The 12,949-nt window shown below is 37.4% G+C and overlaps 1 protein-coding gene and 1 long non-coding RNA gene across 2 annotated transcripts; both read right to left on the minus strand.

The window, feature by feature from the left end:
- Nucleotides 1-3,142: 3,142 nt before the first annotated feature.
- Nucleotides 3,143-5,449, minus strand: LOC133714136 (putative cyclic nucleotide-gated ion channel 8). The gene is made up of 5 exons (XM_062140211.1): nt 5,293-5,449; nt 4,839-5,164; nt 4,548-4,662; nt 3,930-4,217; nt 3,143-3,786 (listed from the first exon to the last, which is right to left on the minus strand). The coding sequence occupies exons 3-5, from the start codon at nt 4,632-4,634 to the stop codon at nt 3,268-3,270; spliced, it is 894 nt and encodes a 297-aa protein (XP_061996195.1). The 5' UTR covers nt 4,635-4,662; nt 4,839-5,164; nt 5,293-5,449; the 3' UTR covers nt 3,143-3,267.
- A 250-nt stretch (nt 5,450-5,699) lies between these two features.
- On the minus strand, nt 5,700-6,705 carry LOC133714615 (uncharacterized). The gene is made up of 3 exons (XR_009848753.1): nt 6,592-6,705; nt 6,344-6,439; nt 5,700-6,152 (listed from the first exon to the last, which is right to left on the minus strand). It is a non-coding gene; the product is annotated as an uncharacterized LOC133714615 (long non-coding RNA).
- Between the last annotated feature and the right edge of the window lie 6,244 nt (nt 6,706-12,949).

The following is a 12,949-nucleotide window of genomic DNA, read 5'->3' on the forward strand; positions in this document are numbered from 1 at the left end:
TTAATAGATCATCATCACTTCCATGTTTTTGCACCTTCATGCCTTGCTTTCATTTCATCATTTCTCTATCTTTTCCATATTTTACAAATCACTTTCATACTCCACTTTCATTATTTTTCTTCCACTCATCATTTCACTCTTCTTTTTCTTCCCTATATAAACACTTTCTCCTCTCATTCTAAGACACACATTCACATACAACAACAACATCTCTAAGATGATCTAAGTTCTCTCTAGAGCAAACCTCTCTAAGAGCAACTTCTCTCCTTCTCTTTCTCTTAGCGGTGATCACACTCCTAGTCCTAGTCTTCTCAGAAGCCGACTTTCAGTGCCACCAAACCCTCTGTCAACGTGCTTCGGTCCTAGTCTCCTCGGGAGCCGACGGTAGTGCCGCGACCACAACGGTTACAGAACCAGCCAAGCAAGGGTAACGCCCTAGCAACCCAGCCAAGCTAAAGTCACGCTTTAGCAAGATCTCAATACTTCCCGGTGATTTCGCTCTGCTCAATCTGCAATATTGAGTATCGACTTGTGAACAAGAAGAAACTTCAACAAAGTCCTCACCACGAGGCACAAAGAATCCCACGACGAGGTTGGTGCTCTCCTCGTCTACAATCGCTTGATAGAAGTCAGGTCAGGGGACACCCCCGACGACCGCACCCGAACGGTGCTGGCACTCCCGCGCAAGAAAAGAGACTGTTGACCAGCTGCAGCAAAATTGGAGCCAAACAGCCGCCTCTTCTTACTCCTCTCTCTCCCCTTCTTCTACTTTCACGTCTCTCACCCAAGTCAAATTCTATTTTGCTGAAAAAGGGTGAGATGGGTGCCCAGAGCAAATTTCTGGGTGCTCGGATTAGATTTGGACCAGAGAGTAGAGGAAAAAAAACAAATAACATTAAAGACTCAAATTACCCATTTACCCTTTAATATATGTCAGTTTACTAACGCTGTAACGGCCAACAGTGTTTCAGGTACTAATGTTGGGTCGGGACCCGAACTTCAGCTACCAAAGTGATATTTTTTGAAGTTGAGATACCAAAGTTACTAATGGGCCAAAGGTCAGGTACTGTTTGCATTTTTTTTTCCTTTAAACAATCATTTAACCGCAATATGAAATTATACATCATATATAATTATTGTATATATATATATTGTCATAATCAAATATTTTTCTGATTTTTCAGAAAATTTTCTTTTACTTTTTCATGTTGTTTTTCATTTAAAGATCTGTTACTTTATTATTAGCCGTTGAATTTAATCCATCACATTTGTCTAGCTATAACATTAGAAGTTAGGTAATTATATATTTACTCTTTTGTTTTCTGTACCAATTAATCTGGGCCATACATTTTGAATTGAATCAATGTAGAGTGAATCTCAACCCTTCATTGTGTAGCTGCCATCTAGGGCCCACCATGTGTCCCACTTAGCCAATATGGCTTTCGTTCTCCGTTTGTTAGTCAAAATGACTCGAGTTATGACTAGAGAATCATTTTGACTCTATAATCTTTGAGTTTTTTTTTAGTAACTATAATTCTTTAGGTTGGAGCAGCTGAAAAATAGTTAGGGTAGCCATTTTGGCTTTTGACTAAAAGGTTGGAGTTGTCCTTATGACTAGGATTTGAGAGGAGAGACATTTTTTTGGTTGCTTTTCTATTTTTTCATTAAATAAGAGATCTTGTGGAAAATGGAAAATATCACAAATAGTCACTCAACTTTTACTTGTTCGACACTTTGGTCACTTACTTTTTAAATATATCACTTTGGTCACTTAACTTTAACTCTGTTATTCACTTTAGTCATTCAGTTAATTTTTTTATAAAAAAAAACTTTATTTGCCACAATAGCAATGATATGTTCGTCCAACCAATCATGAAAAATTGTGAAGTTTGAATTGGAATGATTGGGAGAAGTGACTAAAGTGAGACAAAATGTTCATTCGGTGACTAAAGTGATTGACCAAAGTGTCGAATGAGTCATAATTGAGTGACCATTTGTAAAATTCTCCCTGTGAAAAATTGGTTCTGACTTTTCTTTTTTAAATAACTAGGCTAAAATAAGAATTTGGAACTCTAAAAGCCAAGGAAGTGTTGATAAATATCAAATTCAGTGAAAGCATTATGTAAAAAGATAGAAATAAAAATTAAATTTAAAAATTAAATAGGTGAAAGAATTCCTAAGATCATCAAATTAACGTGATCAGCTAAAGCTAAAACATATGTACATTTTGTTAGTAGAGATAATAATCCATGTCGGTTTACCATGTGTATCTCCACCAGATTGAGTTGAGATCAATTCCCACTGCTAAGATCTAGGTTCTAGGATCGGTGGATTAGTATCAAAGATTACGATATATTATGTGACAACATCAGATTTGCTCACCTAAGGGACAATTTTAAGGGACTGTGAGAGACAAATGTATCTCAACCACATGTATTAAATATAAAAGCAGAAATTATAACAACTTAAAACTGTGCATTTATTTTCAGCCATCAGATTCACTTGTCCCTCACAGTCCCTTAGGTGAGCAGGCCTTGTGACCACATTGTTATTTTCTGAATTTTTAAGTGTGAATATGAGCTACTTATGATATCCTTTTCTGTAATAACTCATGGATCTGATGTACCTTATACAATTTTATTGGCTATCACCAACTTTGTAGATTGTACAGGATATAAGGTTTATCAAAATATATAGTAATATCTCATTTCAGTTGGAAAATGCATTAAGATGTTATAGTTCATACAAATGTTTTATTTTTTTCTTTTCTAGAATGATGAATGACGGCCTGGGCTCTAACTTGGGCAGATGGGCTCTTTTTTGGAGGCCTTCAAGGAGGGTGTCTTGCCACCCTCATTTATCACTTAATGATGAGGGTGGGTCTAGCCTGAGATGTAGACCTTCTTGGGTATTTGGATCGGTTTATGGTTCAGGACCAATCAATTTTTGGATCATGGCTGCTACGGAAGTTGGTAATTATCTAGAATAAGATTGACGTTTTTATATAGCGGCTTATGAATAAGGAGGTGCTCCTATTTGTTTGCTAAGAAGTGACTTTCTGTTGATACCGCAGTTGCGCGCCTGACAAATGGGGATGCTAGTAAATTTTAACTCTCTAGATTTGAAATGACTCCATCCAAACTTAATTTCATTAAAAACAAAAAAAAACAAAACAAAACGGTTGCGCCAGGCTCCTTGCTGTATGGAAGAAGCACTACTCAAAAGAACTTTGCAACAGTAGTGTAGTTGCGTACTTTGCAGTATGCACTAATATTCAACAGTAAATTTGTCCCAGCGATTTGAACGCCTAGCCCTTGCCAAACGGTTGCGCCAGGCTCCTTGTATGGAAGAAGCTGCTGAATTTTCCCACTGTTCTAAATCTGCTTGTTCGAGCTCCCTGATAAAATGCCACCAGAATTTACAGACTATACTCTTCAAGTCGCTAGCCCTTAGAGCAAATGCTTCGACTTTTTCTTGGGACACAACAGTTCTAGTCGAGATGGGTAAGTCGGTAAAGGAGGGACATTTGAATGCCCAGTTCAAAAGCTCTTCTCCATAAAAATCGCCTCGCTTTAACCACTTATTGGTTGAGGAACCACAGTTTGTTCCTCCAACATTGACGTTGTTGGTTGTGTAGCTCCATACGAGTCCTTGCGTGATGAAGAGCATCATACCAAGTGGTTTCCCTTTTTCAACAATGTAGTTGTCTTCAGTGTAAATGACTGGCTTCAGATGCTCACATATTTCTTTCAACATTTCTTCATCCAAATTTGCAAGCATTGGCACCTACGGATTAATACCAATTAGATACCTTAATTGATTAAGTAATCATATGTACCAGCTAGGATGTGATGAAGGGTTCTGATGCATAAATCTTCCTGCAGCTGATACCATTTAATTCATTTGATAGAGAAAAAGAAAATGCTTACTTTCTTTAGTGAAGGCAAGCAGAGAAGGCGGATGAGGCTTCTTTTGAATTTTATGGGAAGAATAGAAATGATATTCCGCACATTAATGTCTGTGTTTTCTTCAAGTTTGTCTATGTTTTCAATGATCACCGTCTTTAGAGTCTTTTTCTTTTTGGTCATTGTCTTCAGATCCTTGGAGTCCTTGGTCATTGTCTTCAGATCATTCTTAGATAACCACAAATCTATATCCGGTTTCATCAAATGCTTCTTTTCGTTCAATTTAAGGTGATATGACCTTGCTCTTGACTCCTACATATCATTCCATAACAAATAATTAGCTCACAATAGCTGAGTTCATAGAATTATGTAAACTCTAAATCATATAGATAGGTTGCTAAAGATCTGAGTATGTACGTATCATCCATTTTCATGGAAAAAGTCGCTTGATCAAAATTGCATGCTACGTAGCTAATAATTAAGTATATGGGTAGTTTAGTTTCCAGTGCTTAGTAATTAAATGATGTATCCATCTTAATCATGTACGTACGTGAGGATATTAGCTAGGTCGATGCGCATTAGAGTCAAAATAAAACTTGAACACATAATCTCATATGAAGTTTGATCCCGACACCAACGTACCTGCACTCTTGCATTGAGATATACTAAAAATAGCGCCATGCCACTAATAGATATCACAACCGAGAAGAAGATTTCCAAGATATGCATGCTGGTCAAGAGGTTTGAACCAAAAGAACTGAGAAAATGAAACAAAAGCTCGTATCAATAGATTGCATTGCTGCTAAACAGAAGCAGTTAATGAAGAGGAAAGAGGGAACATTTACAGATTTTTTGTATCATTAGAACAAAATTATTCTAATAATGTTAAATTTAGACCATCGATAAAAAAAGTCTTTAGCTATACGTGCGAACCTCAGGTTCCGTAGAGCCCACCAAAAAGATAGCGAGATTTTTTTGGGAAGCTTGGATGGACCTGTCGCATGAGATTGAAGAGCATAGAGATATATTCCAAAGTCAAAAACTTTTGGATCTGCATCTTTTGTAGGGCATAATTCTTGCAAACGCGAGTTAATGGTCTGGTTTTTCAACGTCGTATCATAGTTGTATGTATATCCAATGTATGGACACTGCAAATCTTGTATTGATTTACATTGATGTCTTCTAATTTCTTCACAATGCAGCTTCCAACAATCTATTTGTCGTTGTACAGCAAGACGATACCACAACGCTCCATATAACTGAAGGACCAATGAGGAAGTTGAGTAGGCATATTCTTAAGAATACTAGTATAAAAAAGAAAATAATAATCACATTCTTTTTTTTTTTTCTTAGAGAAAGGGAGATTTGAAGTCGTTATGAAACTTACATGAGAAGCAAGGATGAAAGGAAGAAAATCTAACAAAGGCTTAAGCCATCTTCCAGTTGCAGTCTTTTTTATAGGATGCCACCTTTGGGATCCATAGATGAGAAAGATGCGTAATGTATATTGGAAAGGGGTGATAATAATAATAACATAAATTGGATCAAAGTATACACTCATCAAAGCGAGTCCTACGAGTCCCTGTAAACATTGTGCAATCGGTTAAGCCAAAAGTTAAATCTGAGTATGGTTTAACAATTGAATCCCCAAAGGATGGAGAACAAGAACCTGATCCCCTTTTTTTATTTTTTTATTTTTATTATTATTATTTTTTATGTGGGCAAAACTCCATGTTTATTTTTTCTTAGTTTAATTTATGCCAACTTTAATCGAAAAATGTTCTCTTACCTCTGGAATGGGAAGAGAAACCAAAATGCGAGGTAGGATGGATAACGGAAGCAAGTACCCTTTTTTTTTTTACTTCTTTCAAAGCAAGTACTGTCTGCTGATCATTTCTAGCCTTCCAGCATGCCCCAAATTTTTTACCTTTACGTTTCTTACAAATACCACAGAAGAAAATGATAATGTCAATTATATAGAAGACATCAACAGCTGTTCGTAAACCAATATATGTCCGGACCAATGTCCAGTCGTAATGGAAGCACATATGGTGCTCCCAAATGACATGGATATAACAGAACAAAGGATCAATGAAGACCGCAAATGCACAGACAATGATGAAGAATGTATTCCATCTATGCGTTGCCTTATCATGCATTTTAAGAATTTCCTCTACTGCTGGCCCTTTTGCACTTCTGTTTTTATGTCCTCTATCTTCTTCCTCCAGAATGATCCCATCTAGATTTCTGAACAAGACAACGTACACCAAACGTACCATCTTTTAAAAATTGATTAATTAAATTTACAGTTTTGTTAAAAAGAATAAAAGAAGGAAAAAAAAGCAACAATAAGAGAATTAACGGGACATGAACTGAGACCTAGTCAACTGTTATATCAGTACAACTAGCAAAATCATCTTATCCTTAACGAAACTAACCGTAAGTTAATTGACACATTTTCGACACGGTTGCTCATATTTCAGGACTTTTGAAGATACAATATCGATCGTCTAGAGTTTGAACCGTTAACACACCTGCAAAATGGTGATTGAGATGAAAGTTGAAGAATTATCAAATTCATCCAATATAGAATAACCAGCTAGCTAGACACTTTAGATATTATCTAGTTAACAGAAAGATTAACAAAATATATTTTAACTGCATGCATTAGTTAAAGAATTCTTACAGGCTAGGGTAGACTGGACCAGATAGAAGAGAGGAGAGATTTTGTGAAAGAGAAGAGCATATGCAGAGACTGTTTGATGAAGCAAATTCCTTTTCGAATAACTGAATTCAATTTCCCGTATCCATTGTCCATAATAATTAACTAACCAATATATCCTCATTTTATATTGTCTGCCAAGGACCAAAAAACAAAAAGGAGATACGTAAACAATGGGTTAATTATGGGTCTACACTTTAATTTTCCAAGTCTTTCTGTTTTTCTAATAATTAAATATTGATCCGAAGTATCACGGAGGTTTCCCAAGTCGATCTCAGCTAGCCAGGAAGATCAACGTACACAGAAAACAAAAAACAAATACAATCTAGAACATCATTTGGGGTTATATATTGTTCCAAATTGCTATTTTCCCCACAAAAACAAACATGCTTGCCAATAGCTAAGGAACACGATGCGTCAACTTCTATAATAAAGATGATCGCGAGGTCTGGTCTGTTTATCAGTATAAGTGATCCGAGTAGTAAACCATGATCTTTCTTCGTTGGGGTGAGGGGAAAGAAAAAAAAAAGGTCGCACGCCAGTTGCTTTCTTGGGTTGTTGCCATACATAGTTTGCTTTCCTTTTCTTAATCTAGGGTTTATTAATTTAGTGAAAGTTTTCTACGTAGTTTCAGGTTTTTCTATTACTTTGTGAACTTTTTTTTTTTTTTTTTTTTTTTTTTTACTGATCGAGCTGGATTTGCTCATGAAGTTGATTGTCACCCATTCAATGTAAGATGGCTCTCAGATCGTGCAAAAGTGTTTATTTTTTGCCAAAAGTGCATAAGGTATAGCACACGAGTCTTTCCAAGTTTGGTACGACCACCAAAAACTTGAAGAAAAAAACCCTAAAGCCACTTACATTAACAACAAAACTAGTCTCACCCCACCACTCCAGCAGCATACATTAGCCAAGTTCTTGAGAATAATGGGTGAATTACTGGTCTTCTAGCTCTTAATTCTTCCTTCTTCGATCTTTTTTTCTTATAAATTTGGTCACCATCGCTAGCTCATCAAAAAGAATAAAGAAACATTGCATGGGCATCTCTATCATCAATCTTTTTTTTCTGGTTGGCTGGTTGCTAGTTGACTCAATCGGATCTTAAAAGTTGGGATAAATAATTAAAGGATTAGGATTAACGTCCAAATGGCAATGTCCTATTAAAGACAACATATTGAATATAATTTCTTTTCTGTTGTCCAATGTTTTCAAAGTAGTACGTACAATGAGATAAAATGATTTGCTTAGCAATTTCTACTCTAATTGCTGGAGCTCGATTAACAAGTTCATACGTGCTGTACGTAATCGCCCAGAAGATACGTTGCTGAATGTGGTTCAGTATTTTTTTACTTGTTCTAAGCAGTAGGTATTTCAGTCCTACCTAATCCCATTATTGGAGTATAAATAATATGAAGCAAAAACTAAATTCAATTTCCAAGCGACATCAATATATATAACTTGGCAACTATGGGACTACTTATATTTTCCATGATACAATTAAACCACATCAATGACATACGCCTCGTGCAAAAGTGAGCTGGGATTTGGATTAGCAGGCGATTCGGGGTATAATACATCATAAGCTTTTAGAAGTGGCTTCGGTTCATACCTTATTCTCTATTCATTTTTGAATTTAGTAATTCACGTATGCAGCAAATTATATGTCTTTGTATCGTTTAGAATGTTAGATTCAGAGCTTGCTTAATTATTACTTTAGTTGCTTTGGGAGCAGCGGTGGATCTTCTCTCGCGACTTGTGATCAGTGGGGAAATATCCCAGTTCGACATGAGACATGAAATTATATTCTCATGATTCATTAAGTTAGTTCCATGCATTTAGAGCAACTCCAACAGCTTCCCCATATTTTAATTTTTCTCTACTTTAGGGAAAAATGAGCCTATTTTGCTCCAACAGATTCTCTGGCCTATAACTATCCCTATTTTAGGGAAAATGAGGAAAGAGAAAACCAAATTCCCTATATTTACAGCAATCTCTAAAATTTTAAGGAAGAATATGGAGTTTTAGAGATTGCTGTAAAATAGGGAATCTGTTGGAGTTTGAGAAGAAAAAGATGCTAAAGTTTTTACTTTTGCTTCCCTATTATACAGAAATTATAGGGAAGCTGTTAGAGTTGCTCTTAGTATCGTTTTCATCCAACATGCACGTTTTAGTCGTGTATATAATTCATGTATCACATTCATTCAACCATGCCATGCTATATGTGGTTGCTGAACTAAGGTGTTACCATTTATACATTTATGGCATGGCAATAGTTTAACATAAGATGTTGGAGTAAATTAAAGCAAAAGGAGTATCTCATTACCGAATTATATAGGTTAGCTGACAATATGTGGAAAAACAAAGTGTTATTTGAATGTAATAGCAGAAAAGTAAATCATATTTGTGACTGTAAAGTCAAAGTTATCCAACGGTGGAAAGTTAACCCATACTAGCTGCCATTCATCAATGAAAATTAGAAATATTTTTTTTTTTTTGGCATTGAAGAAACATTACAAAGGAAACAAACAAAAGAAAGAACCAAAGTAGCAAACAAAGAAAGCAAGAAACAAACTCCAAAGGCACAGCTAATGAGGGGGGGGGGGGGGGGGGGGGGGCGCAGCATCGAAAAGCAAAATACACATTAGGGAGGGGGGAGGATTGGAGTACCAATCAACAGGACACACCCTGCGTAAAGTCATGGAAGCCACCAGATCAGCAGCACCGTTGGCTTTTCTACTGACCCAACGCCAGTTAACACGATGGAAGTGGCCAGCAAGAGCTCGTATACGAGCAACAATTCGGGAAGCAGTCCAGTCCACCGTAGAAAGGGGATTTTGCAGAGCAGAAATCAGAGATAAGGAATCAGATTCCAGCAGCAGAGAAGAGAGGGAGAGGGAAGAGGCTGCGATGAGGCCAAGCTCGATAGCCATAGCTTCAGCAGCCAAAGGAGAGGAAGAGAAGTCAAACCTGGAGGAGCCCCCCACAATGGCTCCAGATGGATCGTCACCACCGCCAAACCACAAGAGTTCGAATCTTCATCCCAGGCCGCATCGGAATTTATTTTAAGAGAACCACATTGAGGGGCAGACCAATGGGTCTCTTTGGTAGACAGATCAACGACGCAAGATCGAGTGTCTCGGGGGGAGCAGCTTGGGAGGGATCTGAAGGAATTCCCCTGATGCAGTGAAGGCAAGAGAAGCGACAATCGAAGGATTATAAGGAACTTGCTTGAAAATGAGATTACACCTGTATTTCCAAATATACCACAGAAGGAAAGCAACATGGGTGGGCAAATGAGCATCAGCCAGAGCTAAACCATTGTCAGAATTAAACAGCACCAACAACCAATTGTCAAAGGTGGTAATTCCTTGAGTGTCGATACGGTAACTGAGAGGATGTGAAAACCAGGTCAGAATAACCAGAGGACAAAGAAGTAACCCATGTTCAATCGTCTCAGGATTAGAGTCACAGAGAGGACATATAGAGGAAGTAGCCAAGTGTCTTCTAAATCTGTTTGAGTTTGTAGCCAAAATGTTGGAGGCAGCACGCCACAAGAAGAACTTGATTTTGGATGGGGCACGGAGTTTCCAAATCCACTTCCAGACTTGAAGATGAATTTGATGAGACTGATGGGGGTGACAAATGAGAGTAGGAATGGACCTCGAAACGGCGAATTTATAACTAGATTTGACTGTATACTCCCCCAAGGTGGAGGCAGACCAAATGAGCTTGTCCGAGTCAAGAGGGGGCCCAAATTGTGTAGCACGGATTGCAGTGATTACCTCAGAAGGGAGAAGAGCTTGTAAGGCGGGCAGATTCCACACATTTGCAGATCTGTCAATGAGTGAGGAAACCGGCGTAAATGGAGCATGAGGGGGCATAAGGGAACTTAGATTAAAGTTCGGATGTCGTGGAATCCAGTTGTCACGCCAAAAATTGACATTCGCCCCAGAACCGATTTTCCAAAGAGAGCCAGCAGCAAGGAGAGATCTACCCTCCAGCAAACTAGACCACGCCCAAGAAGGGGACGGACCTCGAACTGCATGGAGAAAGGAACAGTGTGGGAAGTACAAACTTTTCAAAACCCGAGCCCATAGCGCTTGAGGATTGGATAATAGACGCCACCCTTGTTTAGCTAGAAGAGCAATGTTGAAATCTGCAAGGTTGCGGAAACCAAGGCCTCCAACAGATTTTGGGAGGCTAAGCATATCCCACTTCTTCCAGTGAATACCCGACTTGGATGCACTACTCCCCCACCAGAAATTGGCCAATGAGGAGGAAATCTTGTTACATACCGTTGTGGGAAACTTGAAAACGGTCATAGGATACGCCGGAACAACAAGCGCGACCGCTTTAATCATGGTCTCCTTCCCTGCCTGAGATAAGGTTGAAAGATTCCAACCCTCAATTTTTTTTTATCAATTCTCTCTCTCACATAATTCAGAGCAGAAATCTTTGATCGACCCCAAATGGTTGGAAGACCCAAATACGAACCCGGGTTCATCACTGCTTTCATCCCCAAGATATGGCTAATGAGATGAACAATCTCCGGTCTTGTGTTGGGACTAAAGTATAAGGAGGACTTGTGAAGATTAATTGATTGACCAGAAGCAGTGCAATACATATGAAGAGTGTCAGATAAAACCTCACAATTGTATAAGGTAGCCTTTAGGAAGAAAATGGAATCGTCAGCAAAGAAGAGGTGACTAACTTCCGGGCCATCCAGACCAAGCTTAACAGCATCAAGAAGACGGTTGTTGCAGATCCTTCTGATCATTGACGACAGAACATCGTTAATGAAAAGAAAAAGAAAGGGGGAAAGTGGGTCACCTTGTCTCAATCCCCTTGTAGGCCTGAACTTCCTGCCAGGAGTTCCATTGACCAACACTGCCATAGAAACAGAAGTGACGCAGGCCATCACTAATCGAACCCAAGAAGGATGAAACCCCAATTTTAGTAAAACCAATTCCAGAAACTTCCAGTCGACGCGGTCATATGCCTTGTTCATGTCAAGCTTTAGAGCAAACTCACCATCCGAACCAGATTTGAGAAGCTTAAGGTGGTGGAAACATTCATGAGCAACAAGGATATTGTCTTGGATTTGTCTCCCAGAAACAAAGGCAGATTGATTTTCGGAGATGAGATCCGGCATGAAGGGACGAAGTCGAAATTGATACTTGTGCTTTGCAAGTGCATGTAGATGAGAAGGAGTTGTATAAAGAAATAAAAGGAGAAATTGCGGGTAGTTATTTGAACCGACACAAAATAAGGATGATTTTTATATAGCATATAATCCTAACTCAGTTCGTAACGCTCACACTCGGGTGTGAGTACTTTGCAAGTAGATTCATTTGAAGATTATTATCAAGTCCTATACCAATACTCTTGAACTTACAATTTTTTTTTTAAGTAGAAATAAAACTACTGATAATATTACAATAAATAATGTATAATAATCAGTTTGTGAGTTGAACTCATAACTTCTATCACTTATATGTATTTATATCACTAGACTAAATGATACTGAGCGAACTTACCTTGTTTCCTCAAAGGCTTTTCGGGCATAATCCAAGCTTTCGAAAGTGCCCCCATTTCAGAGAAGCTCAAGAGTCTGATGCAACTACTAAAATTAATAAAAAGCTAAACATCCTCTCCATAATAGAGAGTCTGCTAGATGGCTAGCTATATTTAGCTAGAGAATCCTGCATAGCTAAAGAAAAAGTTATATTTCTCTCCTATATTTGTTCCCATGTCAGTTTACAATTTGATAAAACATAGTATATTATTTACAAATAGCTACCATTGCTAGAGCAACATTGTTAAATCAATAACTATATTTCACAACTTTAGCTAAATTTAACTAAAAAATAATTTCTACTGTTGGAGATGTTAAGTGGCTCTCTATTTTAACTTTTAGCTATCTTACTTATAAGTAAAGAGAGCGAGATAAAGTTCTCTATTATTTTTATAAATTTAAAACATTCATTTTAAGTTATTCTATGCAATTTATAAATGCATTTAAAATATTTTTTTTCATTTAATAATATAAATTCAAAAGTAGTTAAAGTAAAGAGAACTAATGCGGATATATTTTAAAGGTGACTAGTCAAAATGACTTTTTAGTTATTTTGGCTAAAATTTTAACTACAAAATGAATAGTATTGCTAAATATGCAACACAGTTTCTACTTTTCAAAAAAGTAAATATCCATTAAAAGATATTCATAGCACCGACATGTATTTGCATTAACAGAAATAGATGACTGGATAACATTAAGTACATTTTGTTGTTAATTTTTTTTTTTTTTGAAATGGGGCTGGTG

The sequence above is a fragment of the Rosa rugosa genome, chromosome 6 (genome assembly GCF_958449725.1).
Source record: "Rosa rugosa chromosome 6, drRosRugo1.1, whole genome shotgun sequence".
Taxonomy (NCBI): Eukaryota; Viridiplantae; Streptophyta; class Magnoliopsida; order Rosales; family Rosaceae; genus Rosa; species Rosa rugosa.